Consider the following 25,657-nt stretch of genomic DNA (forward strand, 5'->3'; position numbering starts at 1 on the left):
ACTCAGTTGAAATTGCTGACAAATTTAGCCTATCTTGTAACTTCTCATGATGGGATTAAGATATTGCCCATCACAATAAAATCTGGGTTTGGTCTCTTTTTTCCTACTGTGGTTAAATTTAATCCAAAATGAAACAGGTTTTCCCAACGATATTGGGAAGCATAATCCAGAATAGCCATTTCCACTCCCTCGGCAGATACATTTCTTGCCTTGCAGCGTTCTAGGAGTCTTCTCACTGCCAGGAAGCCCATCAGCTAAGCTTGTCCTTAACCATGGCTCTGAGCAGGGAATAGGGAAAGGTTTCTTTTGGCCTCTGTATTAAAAGCGATTCAAAAAACTAAATGTATTGTGTATTGCCTTGGGTTTCATATATGGGATGGGTGGTCTGTGTGTTGAGGCAGTAAAGAGTTAGATCCCCTAAGTCACACTAAAATTAGGTGCCACAAAGAGTCTGTATGAATTCCCAAAATCCCACTTAACAGACACTGGATGTGTTGGGAGGCAGGAATAGGAAGGAAAAGAGAGCTGTTGACTGTTTTCTCCAAATAATCCTTAATACATGTTTTGTAGGCTAAAAGCAAGACTGCATTCATGTACCTTCTTCCTTCCATTTGTAGTTTTTTCCTTGAAGCTCAAATCCCACAGCAAAATAATGAAAACAAAATGAGAACTAGGATTTATATAAACTTCGCTGGTAGAAAAAGTATTGAGTATTATTTCAAGTTGAGACTGAGGACTGGATACTGATGAAATCCTTTTATACATGTAGCCACTGATAAATGAAATGTAGTTTGAAAGTCTTTATATGCTCTTAAAATAAATATCAATCTTGATAAAGCATGACTATGGTTGGTTTCTCAGCTGTGAAGAGTTCAGATCAGGCTGCTTTACACTGATGTTGTAACACTATTTTTTCTATGCCTTCTTTACTGCAGCATTCCTGCAGTATTAGTTCTATGCTATTTCTAGTTTAATCGTCAGAATAAAAAAAAAGACACGTCTCCTTCACATTGTCTGGGACTGAAAGCTTACCCAGGTGAGAGAAGCTGTTTACGAAGCAGCAGGGCTAGATTTTTATTAAAAGCATCAGAATTATTTTGTGGTATAATGGCTTGCATTTTTCTGGTGACTCATTTGTATGAGCTAAGGTAATTGAGTGTTTCCTACCCTTTCGATCACAGGTAGATAAAACTCCCTGCTGCTTTGCTTTTCTATTTTTTCTATCCTCTCCTCCTCCCAGCTCACCTAATGTTATTATGGCCTGTGAGGATGTGGATGGAATATAGGGACATTTGCTGCATTTGAAGAAAATGTTCATTGGTGGTTTTGACCTGAGACAGCCTTTATAACTAACTTTGCCTGGTTTTGAGTGTGTTGCTTCTAACCTTCTGTGGAAGAGTACAGATTACCCCTTAGCAGGGTATGTTCACTTCTTTCCATGTAAAGACAATCACAACACAGTAGTGCCATGCTGACATTCAGTGAAGCTATAAAACCTTTCTGTGGCAATGTTGTCTTGGAGAGTTGGGACTGCAAATGTATATTCTTGCTACAGTAAATTGCTAATATGCTAGTTAGACCATCTTGTGTTTTTGACAGACTTTCTCTGTGTTTCAGGGTTGGGGAATTCCTTGGAATGAATACTGACACTCACTCAGATGTGGTTTTCTTTATTACCCAGTAATACTGGAATGTCTATCTGTTCTCAGTGAAGTTTGAGGTTAGGACTTATTTTGCCTTACAGCTGTAGGATTTGGGGCTTGGGGTCTTTGTGATGGCTCGGGTTCTGGGCACAGGGAAATAACAAAAATAGGCCTCCATTCAGCAGTGTGTGCCTTAGTGAGCTGGGACAGCTCTGCCCCCAAACCAGCCCAGCTCTCAAGGGTACTCAGTGACAGTCCGGGGCAGAACATCATTATGTGCCCTGTTGTTTCCAGCTAAGACATGACATCCCACAAGAACTGCTTCTTAACTTGGGTTGTTGGGGTGTTCTGTATTCTGTGCTTCTGATTCGCTCTTCACTCTTCTGCCTGTCTATGTGTATTCCCCCTTCCCTCCTCCCCAGTTCACTTGAGGACAGTCTTTTGAATCTCTCTAAGCCTCTATGTATTATCTTCTGGTATTTTCACTGCCATCAATTTAATTTTTTTTTTCTCTACATCATCAAAAGGCATTACCTAAATTCTAACTCAGCAGTCTGCTGGAATTTGCTGCCTGAGGTATTGCCAGCTTGCTTTGGTTCCAGTCTGGATTCCTGTCCTGGAGAGTCTGCCTGTATCAGCAGCTCAAATTAATACCTTCCCAGTATTTGATATAAATACCTACTTCATCTTAGCTGCTGTTGTATTCTTCCTACTTGTATACAAGCATGCTATTGCAATATGCATTTTTATTTCTTTTTTTTGTTATCTAGGATTGCAGGTGCCCTTCTCCACTATGTAAAAATTTTACAATGCCATGCTGTCTCTCCCCCTCCTCACTACATTCAAGCTTCATGAGCAGTCAGTTCCTCCCCTTTTGGTGCAAGTACAGGGGAACAAGGTTTACTGCTTTGATGCATGTAGTTCCCGTGTAATCACATTTACAAGGTGCTTGGTTGAGTAGCGTTGCTTTTCCAAAAGAGTATTCTGTGTTTACCCAAAACTCAAGGTGCATTTGGTTCAACCTACATTGTGCTTTATGAAAATATTTGTTTTGCCTGTGTGTAACTGTGCTGAAATGAACCCTGTGGATACAACAGACAGATCAGCTGTCCTTGCTCTGGCAGTAAACTTAGTCATAAACTCATAAGCACTAATTTGTGCTGATTTTAAATAAGACTTTTGCCTTTTCTCTTTTTTTTCTTCTTTTTTTTCCTCCCATTTTCAGCTACTATCCCCATCTGGCACTGTAACATTTGTTGTTATGTTCCAGTTGTAAGCACTGTGGGTGGAATTGCACACCAGGGCTGGCTGAATAGCCCTTAGGCCACTGTGAGCATTCCTCTTTCCACTGTCAGCTCTACAGGTTCAGTAACCTCAGTTTGGGATTCTTGGGTGAGGGATTCATTGGCTGGCTGACAGTTTTACAGCACTCCTTCTTCCCAAAGCCCCCTGGTTCTCCGAATTCAGCATTTCAATAGCAACTTGATGTTCTTATAATTGCACATCAGTGAAGAGTTGTTATTTTGAGACTGCTTTGCTACACTCCCCATTTAACTCTCTTCATTCTAGGCAGGCTATTGTTACTTTTATAAATATCAACCCCTTCTTCCCCACTATAAATGGATTCTTGGACTCCATTATTCCTATGAGAATCTGTCTAATATTATTGAATATTAAATTAAAAGTGTTTTCATTTATAAATTACCCAGTCTTACAGTATCTTTTTTTAAAGATTCTGGTGGAAATAGTAATCCAAACTCACCTGTGACACTGCGACATACGAGCCCAAAGGAGCCGCATGGGCTTTGTGTGTGTGCACTGGGTCTGGGGCACCTCTCCATGGCTCAGACAGACACTGGCAAGTGTGACTGGAGCTTTTTGGGGTTAAACTGTTCACAGCTCTCATGGCCATTCTGACAGCCCTTCTGGACTGCGTGCAGCTTCTCAGCCCCATCCATGGCCAGCACCCTGCTGGCTGGTGTTGGGAGAGTCACCACCACTAATCCTCAGCCCCCTCAGTAAAAGGGATTTTCAGATGTGTTTTGCTGGGGTCAGGGCTGGCATAGACACTGCACAGCTGCATACAGCAAATAACCTTTTGCTACTCACCTCTCAAGTCCTGGCTACTGATAAAGACTAGGCCCATAACATCAAGTATTATGCAGCCTGGTGAGGTTATGGAATGTGTGATGAGAGTAACAAAATATCAGCATTGGCTGAAGAGTGGACATTATGCAGCAAATCAACTTTTTTTAAAAGTCATATTTTTAAGGAAATCTGATTTTAAAAACCTTAAAAACCATATAGTTTATGCCAACAGAACTGTTTCCAATGTGAGAGTGTTTTCCAATATTTCTCTTGGGGCATCAGCTGCCTCTTTAAAAATTATATCCTAACTTTAATTTGTTCATTTGTGGAGGAAGGTAGAAGGCCCAACAGCTTGTGTCAGTGAATGGAAACTGTAATTTTTATGCAGTCTAGAAGGTATTTGTGCTTCTTCTTAGTCATTGTACCATATATTGTTTTTTACCCCTTTGGCTTTCCATCCCATTCAAAGCTTTCCATTAATATGAAAAAATACTAGCTGAGAAAATCCAGTATCATTCTAAAGTCATTATTTCAGAGATCTTTTTTTTGTCCACTCTCATTTAAACATGAATGAACAGAAGAGAAAAAAGTAAGGGGAAATTATCCATGGCCTGGATGCCACAGGCATTGTGTGAATTGTCCCTGTCCCTCGGGAGGAAGGGTTTGTATGCCCACAGAAGGACCATGTCCCATGGTTCTTGGGAAAAATTGGCAAATCTGTGGGAGCTCCCAGCAAAGTTCTCCTGTTTTGCTTTGCTCTTAGAGCCCTGCTGCTTTCCATAGCCCAGCTCTGGCCTGTGCTGCTGTTTCTCTCCAGAGGCACGCAGGTACTGCCGGTGCTGCCAGCCTCCATCCCAGATACAGTCTCTATGGAAAATAAGGCTGTTCCCTGTATTAAATGGCTGCTCTCCCCACTGCCTGCCCAGAGAATTTCACCTGAAGCTTGTTTGCACAGAAGGGGAGCTGGTTAAGGGTGCACTACTGACCCTACCCCAGCTCTGATCCAAGCCCCTGGCTTGGTCTTCCCTTGGCTTTCCACCATGCTGCTGAGTTGCAGGATGAGAGTGGCTCTTTAGCCTGGAACCTACAATGCACCCTGCATGTCACCTCTGTCCTAACTGCATTTGCACAGCTATTTGTAAAGCTGCATTTCCAAACCTCATTTTCTTTACTTCTTGAATCAATTTCCAAGCTCTTCATGAATTCATTCTGCTTCCTGGAATGGAAACTCCACTGTCTGCTGACACTTTTGCTCTAAATGTCAGTGATGTTGAGCTTTGGCATGGATTGTGCATAAATTTTCTTCTGATGGGGAAAAACACGTGCTAATGAGCACCCAGTTATCCTGAACATTTTGAAGACAAAAATACAGCTGGAGGCAGTTCTGGCACCGTAGTTCTTCACCATTTCTACATTTTAGTTGAGAACATTTTATTTCAGTGTTTTGTCATATGAAACTATTCAGGTGTATCTGTGACTAGTTTGTTCTGGCTCATGTTTTTTCCTGTTAATCATGTTAGGCTTTCTCAAAGCTTGTAGAGGGTTTTCTCTGCTCTCTCTGCACAGGCCTGCATGGGATTTTTTTTCTTTAAACCATTAAGCTCCCCCTGCCCACAGCCTTGGGACTGTAACTGCACACACAATCAATTTCAGTGCTATCTCTGTGGCATTTTTCAAATTTATCAACTTCTAGATGCTTTACTTTTCATATTATGATTAGATTGCAGAAGCCTCCATGTTGTTTTAAAAAAGATGGGAACTGTCCTTCTGTTTGCATTCAGAATAAGCCATTGTAGTAAAACCATTCCAATGATGCTTTTTTCTGAAGATCCATAGAAATGGAAATTTGTGTGCTGAATTCTCTCCTACCTATGTGGAAAATGATTTTTCATTAGCTACTTACCCCTCTAATATTTTTCACCTTGAAAACCCTTTAAAAACAGTCATTCTCAAGTTGTACCTTTTCCTGACATATTGTCTTCTGCCACAATTTTCTTCTTTTGAGTTGTAGTACTTTTTCCTTTTAAGGTTTTCTTTTGTAAAATCTCTTAACCAAGTGCAACTTGTCTACAGCATGTTTGTAAGTAGTCATTATTTTAAGAGAGCTCCAGTTGTGTGTGTGTGTATAAATATCTATAAATCTATGCCTCATGGTCCAGATTGTCCATGCTTTAAAAGCAGTTCAGCTAGCCACCATTGAGACATTACTGCGAGATCCACAATGCACAATTAGTTGTGAACTGGACATCTTTTTAGCATTCCTCGCTAGACTGTTAATGAGGGAATAAATAGCATAATTTTATTTAGTCCCATACACTGGTTAAAATGGATTATTAAGCAAGGGACACAAAGCTATTCTGTCTCCTTCAGCAGAGGGACATCTGGGTGCAGCGTCTTTTCCTGCAGATAGATGAGCATGATCCATCCAGAGATACCCGGGGATGTAATGTGATTCTATATCCCTGTTTACTTGAAAGGAATCAAACTGGCTAAAAATACAGTGATGTTTACCCATGGAGAGAAATTAATATTCTGAGGTGCAGTCTGTTTAACTAAAGGTACATATTTACTCTGGAATGAGATAACTATCCAGGGTACATAAAAAGAAATACTTATTTTCATTGGCATTGCCCTTTATGACCAGGCTAGGCATTTAACAGGCAATTTATCATTGCAGGGCTGTAGTATCAGTTCTGTCATCCTTACTAGTCTCAGTTCTTCAGTGAGATTATTTACATGTTAAAGTATTACTCAGAATGACTAATGGGGCCAGCACTGAGGTTATGTTGCAAGTAGAGAGGAAGGACGTTTCCATTAGCTCTAAACCTTATCTCACAAAAATCACTGGAGACTGGCACTTCCCAGAGGTTCTGCATTCTCTTGATTATCATCCCTTCTTCCATTAATTGATTCCAAGCAGTTTGGCTTCTGTTATTTAGTGGAAGAGAATTTGTCTCTTTCAGAGATTTATTCATGAAGTCACAAGAAAGTCTGTGCTTAGGTATCAGCTTTTTTGTGTGGAGTGCAAGCAAACAGATTACTGGGGAGCTGAGGGAGTTAACGCTGTGGAACATGGGAGAATGTAACTGAAGATAGTGTAGTGATGGAGGGGCTCATGTATGGGACACAGAGGAATGAGGAGAGAGGAGAATTAGTTAGGATCAGGATACTTCAAAAACAAGGAAGTGGATATACCATCTAATGAGGATAAACTCAGCCAAAACCTTTGATGGCCCACTTACTTCAGCTGGACACCCTGTTCTGATTTTAAATGTTTGTAATGAGTAGACTTATATAATACTTTCCTGTGAAACAAGAAAAGAAGGAACATGGTTTCAGTTAAATTGTGTTTGGATTAGCATGACAATTCTACCCTCAGATGAAAGAAAATTAGATTATTTTACCATGTTACACCCCATTCTTTGCTCCATTTGGTACCTCTGCCCCTCAGTTCTGCACTACAGTGGCACCACTGGGTCTTTTCTCTAAACAACTGGCATTTGAGCCAAACTCAATTCCCCAGACTGACAAACAGAAGAAACTGTCAGGACATGAAAAAAAAAAAACACAGAAATGTGTCTTGTGGGTCTTGTCCCATGGCTGTGAGTTGTCTAGGTCATGTTTGGTTGCAATACAAGCATGAAGATAGAAACTATAGAAAGTCAGTTGAAGTATTTAAAGTGTATGTATTCATGTATGTAAAAGCATTCATATACATTGATTTTTAGTTTTAAAATACTCTTCTCCAAAATATGGATTTTGTTAGCAATATAGGAATATTTCTGCATCCCTTTATAAATCTTACTGTACAGTTTCTAAAGGACATATGAATAATCATCAAACCTGTGTATATTGTCTGTGCAAAGGCACAGATCAGCAAAGAACTGGCTTATATCACCTGCATTTATTTTAATAAATTATTTTGTTCTAATACCCTTAATAACAATATATTACTGTACTGTTTAGCCTTCCAGTCTAGTGATTCAAATTATATTTTTACAGCATCTTACCTCATTCTCATTTCTTAACACTTTACTACTGACTCATTGACTACTGAACTTCCTTAGTATGTATTTGGTATACCTAAACCATCATTTTGAAGTTAGCACAGTTTTGCATTCTGCATGGAGCATCAGGGAAAGTGATGAGCTTTTCTCAAGGACCAGCTAATGTTGAAGAATTCCAGATTCACCTCCTTTCCATCTTCAAAACCCTGTGTGCAGTGATGTTGAACTCAGTATTGAAAAAGAAATAGACCTCTGTTGGCTTTTTGCTAGCATTTTGCTCTTCACATGATACTCCTTGATTCATAAATTGTGCAGCCACAAGGAACCCTTACAATCCCATCTTGCCTGAAGCATAAACCTACCCCGATTTAATTTCTGTTTGAACTTTGAGTATTTTGAGGGGAAAACCCTCTGTAACAGAGAGTTCACCATTGGAGAAGCAACTCCAGCTGTTTCCATCTTACTTCTAAAATATGTGCTTATTCCTAAGTTAGAATTTCCCAAATTCTTTCTCACAGCCACTGGATCTTTTTATACCCTTGTCTGCTGTCTTGAAGAATCTACTACCAAAATTAGGTTTCCTTCAGAGGAACTGTAGACTGTGATCAAGTGACTCCAGTAGCTTAATTGTCCTGAACACCCAGGTCTTACAGAGAAAGGCATATTTTGACTGTAGAAGAGTGCAATTACTCTCCCAAAAATTAATTTCATTGCAGAATCATAAAGCATGGTTTCCTCATATTAAGTGGAGTGTTCATTTGTCCTTATTCTGTAGCCCCAAACTTTTCTCATGTGGGAAAGGAGAAGCCCTCTCTTTGGTAGTTTGCATTATTCAGGCTCCTTTATTTATGCTGCAGGTGACTTGTGTCTGGCAGCATTTTATATACCTCCTGCCAGCTCACTCAAGGGAAGCTTGCCTTGATCTACATCAAAGTTCAGCTGCCTAAAGCCAAAGAGATACCTATCCAAATTTTGTTGACAGTACCATACAGGTTGTTGAAATATACGAGCTTGAGATGTCTCAAATTTTGCTTCAGGGTAAGCCTAAACAGAAAAAGAGCTGAACTCAGTGAGGGTACTTCTAATTACCAGCTCCATGGAAGAGTGTTAGTTCACTCTCCAGACAGCCACATGGCTCTAGTTAAAGGACTCCCAGTGCTGTTCTTTTAAGCAGGCAAAGCTTTCATTGAAATTACCATCGCTGCGATACCTCATCAGCACTGTAATGTGCAGGAAAGTTTTGCTCGCACAAGGAACACCTGATTAGGTACCAAATGAATTCTGTTCCTTTGCCACCAGAAGCCATTTGAAATGACACTGGGAATTCAACAGCGAATGGCAAAGCCAATCTGTAATTTATACCACCACCGTGGTCTCCGTGGACTCTGGCTGTGTGCAGCACTGAGGCAGAGGGCTGGTACTGAAGGGACAGAGTCCTTTCCTGCCAGGCAGTGCTGGACCCTGTCAGTCACAGCTCTGCAGGGAGGTCAGAGGACAGGAAAACCACGGCACAGCACCTGCCCAAGGAGTGATGGAAGTAGTTGCCAGGAGGTTGTGGAACATGCAGCCATGCCAGCTCTGTACCTGCATTTGGCAGCACTCACCGGTCTTGGGAAAACCTCCCCACAAACCATTGCTGGGAAATGCTTGCAGGATGGTTAATAAGCTGTGGAACAAAGTTAGGTGGAATTTACTCCACTTTCGTGATGTTAAGGAGATAAGGCAATAAGTACTTTGTACCTTTTCCCATTCAGGAATACTCTACAATCCTACAGGAGTTTTTCTATAGTAGAAATTAAGGACTTGTTTAAATATGAGCTGTGAATGTTGCATGTTTGTTTTTGGGGTTTTTTTTAATCTACTCCTACATCTATGAGATTAAAATTTGTAGAAAACACACTGAACTCTCCTTCTTAGCTCTACCTCTTCTCTTGAATGCTTAGATCCCTATGTGAAGATCCATCTGATGCAGAATGGAAAGAGGCTGAAGAAGAAAAAGACTACAATTAAAAAGAACACTCTGAATCCCTACTACAACGAGTCTTTCAGCTTTGAAGTACCATTCGAGCAAATTCAGGTAATGTCAAACAGTGTTTTGTCTTTCCTCTGCATTCCATTTCTCAGCCCTTATAAATATTTAACAGGAATCTTGTTAATTATCACATGTGCATGCCTTCATTAGCACCTAGGTGCCAGCCCTGTGCTACATTAGATGAGTGTGACTGCTTCAAGAGGAAAATGATAAAATGTGAAGTACTTAGGAAGCTTTGATTCATCAGTGAGAAATGCATAACTGACATTTTCTGTTAACAGAAATGGATTTGGGGGAAAAAAAAGTCCACAGGGAGATAGTGAAGGAATGTGCCAGCCAGAAGGTGTAGGGATAAAAGAAAAGCTATATATAACATTTTTCCCTAAAATATTTTAAATAATACATTGGCATTGTCAGATAAATTTGTGTTCCTTATGCATTTATTTACCCTGTTTTTTGAAAGCACTGCAGCCGCCCTTTAAAGTAAAACACCTAATTCATACACAGCTTTTTTCAGGAATTATTCACTACACTTTGAAAACTTTTTCAGTGATTCCTATGTCCCTTGGAAAAAGGCATTTGAGAATCTTAGGGGTCAGTACTGCAGTACCTGTTCTCTTAGTGCCTCAGGAGAGCTCCAGCAGTTGTCCAGATGCAACTCCCAGAACTCAGTACCTAAAATTAAGAGTCTCAGAAGTCAGCACAGTGAGGTAGGAGTCACCTGAAGCAGTAGTAGGAAATACCAGGACAAAGCATTGTGTAATTTTTTCAGGGACTCAGTTGCCTATCTTTGAGCTACTGGGAGGCAAACCATCTCTCATGAGAGAGAATTAAGTTTTTTTGATGTTAACTGTCTTTTATCTCAAGAGAGAAGGTTTTTTTTTACCATCTCAGGAGGCATGTGGGAGAAGAACTGCAGGCTGGCTTCCCACCTGGCCACGGAGCCCCAGGACTGTGGAGATGTTAGGCAATAAAACAGCTTTTCTGGATGCAGCTGAGTGGGGAAACGGTCCTCCCAGTTTAAATGACCATAAGTTAAAACATCTGGGAATACATCCTTCTTTGGATTGTAAGAGAGGTCATAGTATAAATTAGGTGCCATGCTTTTAAACTTGTAGTTTAAAAGTTTTAATGTGTTTAAATTGCTTGGACAAAACTTGGAGCCCCCTCTTCATTAGATGAGAGCATGGTATGGGTTTTCACGTTGTCTATCTTGGATTTTGATAGCAGCTGGGCTGGAGAGAAGCTCAGGAGCCAAGGCCTACCTTTCAAGTAGCTTGCATTTTATTTACTTGGCACTAACAAAAATAATAAAACTAGACAAGGTGAAGCATGGGCTCAGTGACTTGGATGCATGACTGGTCCATTTAGAATTTCTTCATGCCCTGCTGCATGTACAGGTGTCTATGGATTCTAGGAATCAAAAAGTGGCAAATCCAGTGGGGGCTACTTTCTCTTGATTTTAATGAAAGCTGGTCTGTGTGCTTGTGGAAGATTTCACAACAAGGATCAGACCCAGAGGTAAAAAGAAATTAATCAAATAAAGTGGCAGTCTAGGCAGTGAGTATCTTGATTCCCAAATAGAGATAGGATTGAGGAGCTGGAATGATTACCTCCAAATTACCCTATCAAAACTTTGGTATGGTAGGGCACATTTTTGGTACTTGACCATTTTTCCTTCTAATTCAAAGTAATTTTTTGAGGTGCATGTAGTTTATTTTTAAAGTATTGTGGTTTAAAGGTTTAAATTATTGCCTTTTTTTAAAATAAGTTTATTAGAATTCCCTTTTAGCTATCCACTTGACTATATAGCCCCAATTTTAAATCTGCAATTATGGACTTTGGTCATTTACCAATGTATTTTGAGTTAGTTATAAAAGACTACATTTAGACTACTTCATGATGGATATTGAAGTGATTTCATCATTAGAAAAACTCATTTTAAATGTTATTTAGATATAGTATGGTAGGAGTCACTGTGACCTGTGCTATTCATATAAAAGTCATTAAGCAAACTTTCACTGTCAAAAAATAATGGTTATACAAGTTTCTTGATTGTTGGAGAATGAAGAGAGGTCGTGGAGGGAAAGCAGGTCAATAGCAGTACATCTGTGTAATTTTAAAGGAGCCAAACATTAACATTTTCAACAATTTTACAGTGACTATGGGTTCTGGCTCTTAAGGGGAATAAAGTGATGTCTTCAAGGGTAATGGGAGAACACCACAGGGAAGTCAAATCCTGTTGCTGCTGGCAGATCAGGCACGTGTTTTGCCACATGCCAAACAGACTGCCTCTGTAGGCAGCAGTGTCTCCAGGCCCTCTCAGTCCAAAGGGCTTAATCACTCCATGGAAACTGCTAATCCAAGTGTTTATTAGGAGAGGCAGTTCTTTCTACTAGAACCTCTTGGGTTTTGCCATGCAGCTGCTCCTTTAATATGTGGTACAAAGGCAAAGTGATGCTCACATTTCTCTGTAGGTTTAGTCCAGAGATCATGAGGGGAGAATCATCTCCAAGTTAATTATCTGAGCTGGCTGTTCTTTACATCTTTGTAGAACAAGGAAAAGGATCCTTCATTTACAGTGCTCATTTATGTCTTATGATTAACATTAAAAAAAAAAAAAGTAATAACTATCCCCAAGCTTCTAGGTACAGCAGGCAAGCATTTTTTTTGTAGTGCAAAAAAGTAGTCTTATGCTTACTTTCTACATCAGAGAATGTACCGTGTATTGTAAAACATAAGTGTTCATTTGGGGAGGTAACATTAAAAGTGAGTGTATTGCAAACAGCAACACTGAAATGTAATTCTGGCACCTAGAAATACTTGCTTCAGAATATTGCCTTTTATTATGAGTGCTCTGGGGAGGGAAAATCTTGAGTTTGATTTATACTTTTGTCATCAGCAACTATATAAATACTTAAGTGCCTGCTGGAATCATCTCTTTCTCTGGCTCAGTGAACTGTACAGTCCTGTAAGGAAATGGACTTTATAAAATAAACCTCATGACCCTGGTCTTGCTACTTCTAAAAGATAATCCTATTACAAGCCCTGAAATCAATCATTCTAGTAAGAGGTCCAGATTGTAGATATATTTAAGGCTTTACATTTAAAAACCCAATTCTAGAGAATAGAGGATTTTTTTCTGGAAATGTGTTTTTAGGGCATTCTTCCTTCTGTTCAGGAAGCTGACACTGGAATCAGGAAAAGAACTGTATGCTCATTGTTAAAAATAAAGGTCTATAAGGAGAAGTGTTTATAGTTTTGTAAAATAAGAGTGAAAGTCTCAAGTGGTGTTGCAGGAGAACACCACTCCACTGAAGGCATAGCTGTTTATGCTTTTCTGACAATTATTAAAGACCTGAAGAGAGAATTGTGTGTATGTGCACACAACTACAAACATAAATGCCTGGCTCAAACACTTCCCAGTGTTCCCCAGCCTAAATGGATGGAAAATTGTCTACGAGCTGTGACAGATGGGCTCACACAAACCATGTGGGACCTGTTTAACCCTGTTTGCCAGAGGTCACCATTCCTACAGAAGTGGCACTCCAGCATCAGCTCAGTCGTAGGCTGTGCCAGTGTCAGAGCCCTGAGGGGTTTATACATCCATTCCATCTCCCTTAAGCAGCCAGCCTGTTTCCTAGTTAACAACTTTAGTTGTTAACTTATTTACTTTAAAAATAAGGGTGTGTAAAATTGCACAGCTTTTGAATTAACTCACCTATAAATTGTTAATCTGTTAAAGGAAAAACAATCAGTCTCAATTTCCATATGAATCTATTCAATGCAAGGGGGCAAGTTTCAAGCTAACAGGGAGGTGGTAAACCTGATTTTATTTGGAAGGCTCACAAGAAGCAAAACCAAAAGTTTGAATTTGCCTCTCATTAGGGGCATCTAGAACCTACTCCAGCTGTCAGACACTTCCCCCTTCATGACTTCTCCATGGCTGGCTGTCCCCACATTCATCCCTGCCAGCCTTCCCCTTACTGTCATGCTCACTGCTCTTTCTCTGTCTCATTGCAGAAAGTGCAAATTGTTGTGACTGTTTTGGACTATGACAAGATTGGCAAGAACGATGCCATCGGGAAGGTCTTTGTGGGCTACAACAGCACCGGCGCGGAGCTGCGGCACTGGTCGGACATGCTGGCCAACCCCCGGCGGCCCATCGCACAGTGGCACACCCTACAGCCCGAGGAGGAGGTAGATGCCATGCTGGCAGTCAAGAAGTAAATTAAATTAAGATAAATTAAATTAAATTAAATTAAATTATGAAGAAGAAAAAGAAAAAGACGAAGAAGCCTTTCTGCATTTGCCCACATAGTGCTCTTTAGCCAGTATCTGTAAATACCTCAGTAATATGGGTCCTTTCATTTCCAGCCATGTGTTCCTGACACAAATCAGTTGTACTTTAAAATTCCCATTTTAATTTGCACAAATTTAAATGTAGAGAGCCTTTTAAAGGCGCTTCATTTCACCACTGCCCGCCCCAGATCTACTCTTCTTTTAAGCAATATGATGTGTAGATAGAGCATGACAGAAATTATTTATTGTATCACACAGTTGTATATATACATCAGTATGCTGAGAATTTATTTCTAGTTTGTGTATTTGTATGTTGTAAGCGTTTCCTAATCTGTGTATATCTAGATGTTTTTAATAAGATGTTCTATTTTAAATTATGTAAATTGACTGAGATATAGGAGAGCTGATACTATATTATAGGGTAACTATTGTATCGTCTGCATTCCAGAAAAAAAAAATCAAACTTGTAAGGCACTAGTAGTGTTACACTGACATCTTAAAGGACAACTTAAATCTGAGCTTTCAACTGGACCATCCTAATAACACACTTCACGTCCACAGTGAATCTTGGAGGGGCAAATCCAATTGGGTAGACTTCTTTCACAGGCAACTTAGCATGATCTGCGCAGTTCCATGGTTGATCTCATGGAGATGTAGCCAGAAGCCAGGATATAATTTTTTTGTATATATTCCAAAGCAAACACATAACAGACTGAAATGGCTTTAGATTCAAAGCTGAGGAAGCAGTTCCACAGGAGACAACAATTTCATCTAACATACAGAGACAGACCACTGCAGAAGTGCAGGGAGGGGGGAAGAGGGAAATGCGGCAGTAGTAAAATGCTGCCATGAAAACAAGAGTAGCTCTCCATTATCACCTTTATACAAAATTTGCATACTGTGAATTCCATCCACAATTTCACATTATAATGAGTTTGCACATTAGACTTTGTAACAAAATATTTTATGATACTAACTCAGATTAGAAGGAATGCAGAATATTTTTTAGACACAGCTGTGTGAGTTTATTATACAAAATAGTTTCATGGTAAACAGACAGTATTGTAATCCCATCAGAAGATGACAAAATTTAGCCATAGTTCTAAATGCACTTCAAAGTAAGCCAAAAGAGAACAGCTAGTGACCTTTTATATACTATTTATACTTAAGTTTTAATTTGTCCTTTAAAAAAAAAGTGAAAACAAAGAACAAGTTCTAGAAAACTGAAGCAACCTCTTCTGTATACTAGATGCTCGTTTCAGGAGGAGTTTTTAAATGTTTTAAATGTTATTATGTAGTAAATGGCACTATTATGAAGCTATTAGTCATTCCATAAGAGTCTTGAAAGACTGCTCTGTGTATCACTGTGACTGCCGTGTGTGCTTAGAAATGTAGTTTTCTCAGTGGATAGCAATCAATTTATTCCGTAGTGATATTGTAATAATACTGCCATTCCCTTCTACTGCACTGCCGAAGGAACGCATAGCACAAGCAGTTCCAGTTGTTACGGACCAATGTAGAACTGGAGAGCTATGCAGGGGACAATAGTGAATGGGTTGACCACGCAGCATTTTGTCAAGCCCTGTGCAATACTCTACGTTTCCAAGCGCCCTCGCCCCTGCTGCTTTCCCGTAGAGTCGTCTTACCGCTCCCCAGCATGGCACCTCCGCTGCACCATCTCATCAAGTCATTCAGGGCATCACCTCTAGCTCATGTACCGTCCTGGGAGGCCCCTCGCTTATCTTTCCAAGCTGTGAATATATTTATAATGCTTTGAAGAGGTCATTATTTTCAGCAATGCAAATTACCCTAGAAATGTGGAAATGCTATTGCTTTTGGAGGGCGGCATGAGAATTAACCATTAATGTTCCTATCAGTCTTCTGTGTCTAACAAAGATGAATGTAATCAGAGAACTGTGCACTGCAAACTGAATTCCACAGCCACTGCTTCTGGGAGAGGTGTGGCAGTCTCAGAGGTCAGTGCAGGGATGGCCAAGCATCCCTATTTGTCAGTACTTTGATGGTAAAAGCAGCAGCAAAGTGCTGGGAGGGGAATAAAAGCCTGTATCTCTCCCCACCTCCAAAAGTGAGAATAGCAAGATCCATTTTCTTTCTTTTTACATGAAACATAGAAAAAACACAAGCGAGACATTTTTCTGATAGAAACAGGCACATACATGCAAAGCATCAAGCTGGAATATTTTAAAATCTTATCCTTAAGGACCAAACCCCACCAAAGAGAAGAAATAGACAGTCAGCTTTCCAGCCTAAGAGCTTCATGGTCTCCAGCTTTCAGTTACTCATTCAGGATAGCTGCAGGTTCAAAGTGCCAGGACTGACTTACTGTGTTAAGGTATTCTTAATGCTTTCTCTTCCTACACTGCCAGACTGAGCGTCACCCTAGAACTGGTTTGTAAGGTACAATGATTCTCAGAGACTGAACCTGCCGTGTGACCAAGATGACATTTTTCATCCTCAAAGAAGCCACATGTACCTTTCTGACAAAGCTGTGTGAAGTATTAGAATCTGATGCTGTAGAAAGATCCTAGTTGCCTTTGTGTATATTTACTGCCTGCTTGAGTGTTTCTCTGTGTGGGTTTTCTCTGTATCTTGTAGAAATGTTTGGGGTGTTTTATCCTGCCATATCGCTCGTGGCCCGCGAGCTGACAACTTTAGCCGTATTTTACCTTCATTTTTGATGAGGTGGTTTATATTTTGTTTCACTTTGTGTAGTGACTCCCCACAGTAGAGTTTTCCAATTGTCGTTAAAATAACATACATATTACACAGATATTCAATAAAAATGTTTTATTTCCTGTTGATGTTCTGGTATTTCTCTTTTGATCTAAAATTTTGGAAAGATAATTCACTCCAGAATTTTCACACAATCACATACTTTGAAGTGTCACAAGTGAAATAGCACAGCACGTTTCGAGGGGCTGTGAAAAGCTGCTTTCATCAGTAAGACAGTCACAGCCAGCAGCGCTACAGTAGATGAATTCTCTACCTCTGTTGCAGATGAAGCACTATTACCTTGTTTACCCAGAAGCCTGATTATTTGCCTCAAAAACCATCATCCTCTATCAAAACATGACCATGACAAAAACTCCCAAGTAATTTCCTACACATCAGTATTCTCCCAGACAATTGTGCTAAAGCTGTGGTTGAAGTTTTCCTTCAGAGCAAGATGGTGTATTTTAACCTACATCCAAGTGCTACTTCTAAGATGACCATAAAATTAAACCTCTTGTAGACTAGAGATCATTAAATAAGTGCTTAAACTATGGGAGGAAGGTGCAGCAGGGAGAAGGTATTTCAGGTTCTATATGCACCAGCCATTTTTGCAGTTCTAAAGAATACCAAGACATCTTTGTCAATCAAAACCAGTTCTTTCAACAGAGTAATCAGTTAAAGTCAGTCATTACAACTAATGTAAGGAAAAATGCTTCATATAATAGCTGTTATACTAAGTGGGGAAAGCAGCAAAAATCACCAATTTTATTCAGCTCATTTAACCCCTAATCAACTGTCAATAAAAACATTCTTCCCAACTGTCAGAGTGTTACCAAAGCAAAGTATCTGCCTCTCGATCACTTTTCACATCATGAGTCAATGAAAGTTAATTGCCTGTTAGTTGTGCAAAGCAAAAAATTAAACCAGTTTATTTTTGATTACTCTAACAGCCCTGTTTTATTTATTTAGGCTTTAACATTTCCACTCCAGGCTGCCAGTTCAGTTTTACATGTAGTGACCTGCTTTTCAGAATATGAACCTACCAAATGCACATCCAGCCCCAATTTTCAGTATCCATTCAAGCACTGTTGCTCATCCAGGCACTGAAGAAAGTATGAAAAAGGAGTTTTCTGTACATAATATCAAAATTTTTAAACAGCCTTCATAACCTTTACCTTATATGCATCAAATCTTTATCTTCAATGCAGAGAATACTTTTAATATTGCATCAAAAAGTAGTTCCAACAGCACATGACAAACTGGTACAGAGGACACTAACTCTGTGTAGCTCTTTGTCACTGACAGGACCCCTACAAAGAGATGTATGTCAAGATTATGCTGTATTCAAGATAAAAAAGAAAGTTCTACAAACTAAGGGATGAACTATATGTCCTTCATGGAGCTTATAAAGAGGCCAAATAAATTGGGGAAGTGAAGATAGCTCTTCCATCGTTCTGGGGTGAAGGTGGAGGGTACAGCTAGTACAGTCTTTTTTTTCCCCTGCATGCAGTGAATTATAACATGCTGAGATTTTGAACAGCCATTTAGCAAAAAAAAAAAAAAAATACACCTACCTTACCAAATGAAGAGTTTCATCTTCTGACAGAACCAATCTCATCAGTTTGACAGCTCACATTTAATTTCAGATCTTTGTACACTGTCTTATTACTTACAACAAAGAGAGCACACAGTAGGCGACGATGCGCTGATGTTATAGCACCAAATGGAGCTGACACCAGTTTTCTTCATAAACAAAAGGCCAATGCACAGAAGTGGCAAAACAGTCTCTGCTCTCCTAATCAAGATTATTCCACAGTCCTGCACAGACCAGAGTTTGCTGGCATTCCCCCTGAGCCCGGGGAAAGTTCTTTTATCCATTATGTTTACAAACAAGTACCTTAGCCTAGGAGGTTTCATGGCTTTCCTAAGGAGCAGCAGCACCCACTGGCACCAAGAATTTCTTCCAAAACCATAACATGGATCTGTCATTGAAGACTGCCAGATTGAGCTCAGGCTATATTTGTCTTCTTCAGCAATACACCATGATCTGACACTGATTAATAGACAAAAGCTCTGATGGAATGCTATCAAGGAAATTAAGTAATCAGAGTGACTCACAGAGTCCTTTTCATGGATTAAATGAAGATTAAATGGTCAAATTTCAATGTAGTCTATGATTAAGGGTGAGGTGCTAAAGAGGTTCATTGTTGCATATGAACATTTATTAGTGAACTAGAAAACAGATGAATGAGTTGGCAAAATTTACCTGTGGTGTAACATTTTTTCAGCTGGAACAAATCTAAATTATGAGGCCATCTCTAATTTCATATATTGAGAATCAAGTATCAAGACAGGCATTTCAATTCAAATTTTACTGATCACCCAAATATTTTGGAGAAATTTTTGAACAGTAGTACCAAAAATATCACTAAAGATGATTTCAAATGAGAAAGTAGGAGAGCTAATCAAGCCACTAAGACAAATGAAGGCAGAACCTCTTTTTTTGTACAGGAGTTACTTCCAGAGGAAGAGATTTGTCTTCTCAGTAGTCTCTAACAAGGTAGTGAAAGCTTCTGATGAACTGGGAGTACACAAAGGATATTCTAATTACAATTCTGATACATATATGTTATCTGGAATATTTTTTTTTGTAGACTTCACACATGGACATCAAGTGCTCTGTGTCCTAGCCCAGCACTTGTACAGATGCCAGGATGCTTCCTGGCTTCAGACTGGAACTGCTGCCACTGAGACATCATACCCTTCATGCAAGTGTCTCAAAGTGCTTTTCAGAGATCAGACTAAGCCTTGGAAGATACCTGTTGGAAAAGTGGAAAATACTATCCCATTAAGAGCCGTCATATGGTCTGCTGTAGAGTGAAAAGTTTTCCACAGCAGCAGAATCAGGTAAGACTTTGGAGTTGAAACACAGGGTATAAAAAAGGATTTAAAGGAGTCCTTGGCAGAAAGAACTTTTGAAAAGTAAATCTAAAAAGATCCAGGCTTGAGGGAAGACATTTATGGAGACAATATAAGTGAACAGCAAAAAGAAATGTAGGGCTAGTGAGTAAATCCTAGCTATCCAGAGTTCTGCTATACTACAGAAAAAGTAGCTACAGATTTGTACCAGAGCAAAGATGAGTCCTGCCTAAGTCACATAGTGCCTTGTCTTTGAGCCTTCCAAGTCTCCAGAATAAAAACCTGACAAGATTCAGGTTATCGTTGTTGCTTTGCTCCATGCTTCCAAAAAGAGCATTTTTCCTAACACAAAGATTTAGCTTTCTCACTCCAGCCCAGTCATGAGGAGAATTGGTTAATGCTCTCACTCCTTGGATTTAACACAGACAAATAGCTGCCTGAAAGGTTTGAGCACCGTGACCATAATTAAATCTGCAGTAATTAGTAATGCAATGACAGCAACCATGAAAGGCACGCTTCTCCAATTGACTTTTTTTGAAGTACTGATAACACAGAGAAATAAACTGGCAAAAATACAGGAAGAGAGAGAAATTGCTTGTGGATCAGGGGACCAAATCTCTCTCTCTTGCCATATAGCAAGGTCCACAAGGTCTTACACAGTTTTGTCTTTCCCCATGTCACTGTTCTGTCAATAGAGCCATGAGATCTCTTCTAACTGAACTTGTTGTATTTACTGTATCCCCTAATCCAGCTGAGTACAAGCTGTTCCCTTCTCGATTGTTCTGCACTTCTGCCTAGGCAACTTTCTAAAGTTTATTCAACTACTCTGCAATAACTCCTAACAATCTCTTAGGAACATGGGTTCAGGAAAAAACACTGAATTGCAAAGCCTTTGCAACCAGTTAATACTTGTTTCAGAATATAAACTACAAGGATGCTACAGTGCTTCATTCACTTCCCCCAGCATAAAACCTATGTTCTGTGCCTATGACATGTAGAATATATTTTTTTCTTGATCATATTCTGCAACTAATTATCAATGGACAGTCGAAGCAGCACTCCAAAGTGTAATAGCACTTTTAATAGAGAAGAAAAATGATAGACTGGGTGAAACCAAGGGCTTTGTTGTTTTCCCCAGCACCAGAAATTATAAATCAGTTCTAACCACGACTTTCATCATCAGTTTCCACTGCAACTTTCATCATCTCAAGTGCCTTCACAAAACCTCCTGTAACTTTTTCCCTAAGACAGGGAGAACACTCTCCCCCTGGCACCATAACAGAAACCCACTGCATTTTAACTCAGGCAGCTGAACAATCAGGATGGGCTGCACACGAGTCTCACCAGTCTCCTCCCAGCCTTTTTTGAAGTTAGCAGTACTAATACTTCTCTGATTATGTGCCAAGAGAACTGCCCCTGCTCATGACCTGGCTTCGGCTGGCTTGACTCACATTCTCTTTTTAAGGCATCTCATGAGGAGCAAACTTTTGTTCAGACCACCATCCCTTACCCACTCTCAGTTATCTTAAGGAAAAATTTACATTTTAATGTCTACAAAATAGACAGCAAACATTAAGCAGAATGTGAATACAGGTGACGCAGAAGTCAAATTCACTGCAATCTAGATTTTAAAATGCATTAAAAGAATAAGCAACTTAAAAGCATTATCAGGCAACTCCTTCATTCTCCTGCCAGCCTGGGTAACATTTTTATAATGTCTTCACTCTTTTGTATGTGTGTGCATTCATTATCTCCTGGGTGACAGCTCCATAAATCCTCTCACACTCTTGGTATGTTCAAGGATAGATGAGGAGCTCCTTCATGACAAAATATTTCACATCCCCACACAACTACATAGCGTGTTCCTTGACTAGCAGCTGCTAAATACAGGTATGCATTGGCACCTCACATTAGGTGTCCTCCACATGTAAGCAGTAAGTAAAACCATTCCTTGATGGGTGCAATACATGGCATATACCACATTCCCCTTTCATTTATACCTTGTTGCCTTGTTCACTTTCCCTAGGGTTTGTAACACATACACTTCTGGTCCACACTCTGGGCATCTGAGAATTCCTACACTGCAAATGCCACCTACTTAAATTCTGAAGCCATAGCAAACGCCTTAAAGATCCATAGCTTTTAACACTGCAAATCTGAAATTATCATTGACATAATTTGATAAACAAATTCATTATCATCAGTCAAATCATCTTACTCAAAAGCATCTGGATCTTCATTTCATTAAAGATTGCTATACTCTTCCTTAACAAAAAAAAAAAAAAAAACCAACAAACTGCTATACTCTTCCTTAACAAAAAGAAAAAAAGAGAAGATTAATGCCATTTCCTGCTCATCTCATTAACAATATGTTTCCCACATAGTAGAACAGCCACTTACTGTGACATGGTTAGCAGAGCTAGGTAATTTTCAAAAACCTGCAAGAATTGTATCCTTTCATCTGAAGTACTCGGAACATAATGAAAACATTTTATCCTGTTAATTATCTAAAACAGTTATCCATGGAGTGAATTTGGTCTTATTAGCAGCAACATGGTCTCTTCCTTGTCACGCAACATGATTCAACAAGTCTGGTAACACAGCCACAGGGTACTTATCAAGGGGGGAAAAAAATCCTGCATTGGAAATAACTGATCTGGATAATACCACAAAATAACTGACTCATAGCACCTGGCTCCCAGAGATTACCTGGAGAATACTCTCCAGACTTGGCCCAAGGTGTCATAAGAGAAACCAAAGACTTTGTAAGGAGCAGTGGGCTATTTTCTTAGTTTGCAGGCAGTTTTCCCATGTTTAAAAAGTACAGTGTGTGTAGCAAATACATAGTCAGGTCTTCCCCTTCAACAGACTTTGCAGGATGAAAGAAGGAAGGTCCTGATGAGGAGCACCTGACTTCAGCTTGTACGGAACTGGATTTTACATCAGCCTCTTCCTCCCCACTTGGTCTAAAAGGCATTCAGGGGAGGGAGGTCAGAAGTTTAGTGGTAAACAAAACAGCAAGAAGCCAGAGTATCTGTACTGTAAGGATATCTAGCATCCTTCTTTCTAAATTGAAGAGAGACAGATTGATGGATGGACTGTTAGGTGGATGAGGAATTGGCTGGATGGTCACATCCGGAGGGTGGTGGTCAGCAGCTCAGTCTCCAAGTGGAGGTCAGTGACAAGGGCTGTCCCTCAGGGGTCTGCACTGGGACCAGGACGGGTTAATATCTTCATCAGTGACATGGACTGTGGGATTGAGTGCACCCACAGCAAGTTTGCAGAGAACACCAAGCTGAGTGGTGCAGTTGACACAACTGAGGGACTGGATGCTCTGCAGAGGGATTGAAGCTGGAGAAATCAGCCCATGGGCACCTCATAAGGTTCAACAAGGCCAAGGTGCTGCACCTGGGTTGGGCAACGCCCAGTAACAGTACAAGCTGAGGGATGGAGGGATTGAGAGCAGCCCTGCTGAGAAGGAACAGGGGATAGTGATGGATGAGAATTTGGACCTGAGCTGGCAATGGGACCTCACAGCCCAGAAAGCCAATTGTGTCCTGGGCTGCATCCGAAGCAGCGTGGCCAGCAGGGTGAGGGAGGGGATGCTGCTGCTGTGGGGACACCCCACCTGCAGGGCTGCCTCCAACTCTGGGGTCCCAGCACAGGAAAGACGTGGACCTGTTGGAGAGAGTCCAGAGGAGGCTGCCAAGATGATTAGATGATTACAAGAACGAATAACTTTTCCCATGAAGAAAGGCCAAGAAGACTGGGATTGTTCAGCCTGAAAAAGAGTTGGTGGCCTAATTGTGACTTTTTAATACTTAAGGAACTTATAAGAAAGAGAAGGACAGACATTAGCAGGGCCTGCTTCAACAGGACAGGGTAATGGTTTTAAACTGGAAGAGGATAGATTCAGACTACAAGGAAGAAAATTTTTTACAATGAGGGTGGTAAAACTCTGGAACAGGTTGTCCAGGGAGATGGTAGATACCCCACCCCTGGGAACATTCAAGGTCAGGTTGAACCCCATGCCCTCATTGCAGGGCAGTCAGATTAGATGACCTTTAAAGGCTATCCAACCCAAAATATTCTTTGATTGATCTTATCAGTCCCACAATTCCATCAGCCACTATCTCTCACCCCTCAAGCTTCTCACCTTCATCAGTGAACATCAGTTCATACAAAGATGGCAAATCCATCTTCTTTGCTGTGTTTGTCAATAAAAATTGGGAGAAACACTGCCTTTGTCTATACCCCTTGGTTGGATGTATTGTCTCTTTGGCTTTACAGTCCACAGCTGCATTTTCAACATTTTCTCTGATTCCAACCTCAACTACAGCTGGTTTTTGGTCAGGTTTACTATCCTAGTTAATTGAACTTCTTGTGTGCTAATTTAGTACTTAATGGCTTGACTGGCAGAATGTTACATTGTGATGATCAAGTTCTACTTCTCACTGACCTTTTTTCAGGGAAATCCTATGTAACTTATGTGTCTGCTCCCTCTGTTCCATGTAAGTAGGAAACTAAAATATTTTGCTCTTTGATAATTTGAGGAAAACAGTTTTGTAGGTAATATGTAGCAGAGTTATATATTAACAAGGCCATTAATTCACTAATTATTTTCAATGTGTGGTATAAACCTTGCCCATCATATCTGAACAATTATTTTGGGAATGAGGTGGTAAGCATTATTACACTTCTGTAGGCAGCAACTCAATGACACTTACCTGGTCTCAGGTCACACAGGGCCACACAAGGCTGCAGCAGTGATTAGTTTTGGTCCTGACACAGCTCAAACCTCAAGAATATCTGGACCCCCTCACTCATCTGTAAAGCATCAGTGAGGAGTTTCTAGAGATTTCACCAAGCTGCTTGCACAGTATCTTGTGGCTGGTTACATACAAACTAGTCACCACCACTCATTGTGTGGTACATGCCACCACATGTTTCTTCCTGTAAATGAAACCAGAGTTTTGAAAACCAACCACTGTCTCCCACAAGAAACACATCCCCAGTAAGGTTTGTGCCACAGTAAAGCAAGGGTGTGCCACATACAAGCCATACACACACTTCATTGCTCACTCAAGATGGATTAAGATGAGAAGTCTCTATGATTTCTGGATCTAGAGCACTGCAAAGCTAGATTGATGAATTATCTCTCCTTCACTTTCAGCTGTCAAGCTTCATCTTTATTTTTTCACTGCAGAGTATTATTTCCTTATGCTTAAATTGTTTTTCCATGTTCCCTTCTCTTAGTGCAGCAGTAGCTCCACTTTGTGGAAGACGAGGAAAGCAGAGAGCAACCCAGGTGTGTTAGCTGTGGGGCTATGCAGTTTCTGAACCTGGCAGGTGTATAAAACACATGGCATTCAGAATCAGCCAGTAACAATTAGTGAGGACTAAGACTCACTCATCTCAGCCATCACTCAGATCAACAACTTGCTATATTTCTTCCTCCTACCCAGTAGTAAATAGACAAAAAATTGTAAAATATAGCATGCAAAAAACCTGAAGAGAAATTTATTTACTGTATACCTACATATGCAGTTGTGGAAATTGCCTGACCACAGATTCATCTTTCGTAAGGAAGGTGGAATATTTTTCAATCTGCTCAGGATGCTGCTGAGTAGTTTGAGAGAAAGTAATGGATTACAACTCCCTGGAAATTCTCCAGTTCTAGAGTTCATACTGGAGCTGAACTGATATGGTTTCAACTGTTCGGGGACTACAGCTATGAATATTTTTAAGTTATTAAGCAATTAATAAGAATACTTCAATTATATTTACAAATTGCTTTTAATATCTGTTTTACATAAAAAGGAAGAGGACTGGACTTCTGACAGGGCTACCTACTGACTGCAACAAACTAAAATGACCTGTCCAGGAGGACAATTTGCAATAGAGTTTCTTGCGAAAACGCTGGTACTTCTGCA

General features: G+C 40.1%; 1 protein-coding gene across 2 annotated transcripts in view; it reads left to right on the forward strand.

Moving 5' to 3' along the window:
- Nucleotides 1-16,894, forward strand: part of SYT1 (synaptotagmin 1) — a 252,325-nt gene extending 235,431 nt beyond the window's left edge. For both annotated transcript variants that reach the window (XM_039704184.1, XM_039704186.1), the window contains exons 9-10: nucleotides 9,682-9,815; nucleotides 13,794-16,894. In XM_039704184.1, coding sequence (XP_039560118.1) covers nucleotides 9,682-9,815; nucleotides 13,794-14,000 — 341 coding nt within the window. In that variant the 3' untranslated portion in view covers nucleotides 14,001-16,894. The remainder of the gene's footprint in view (nucleotides 1-9,681; nucleotides 9,816-13,793) is intronic.
- Nucleotides 16,895-25,657: the final 8,763 nt, after the last annotated feature.

This window comes from Passer montanus, unplaced genomic scaffold (assembly GCF_014805655.1).
Source record: "Passer montanus isolate IOZ18808 unplaced genomic scaffold, ASM1480565v1 scaffold17, whole genome shotgun sequence".
In the NCBI taxonomy this organism is placed as follows: domain Eukaryota; kingdom Metazoa; phylum Chordata; class Aves; order Passeriformes; family Passeridae; genus Passer; species Passer montanus.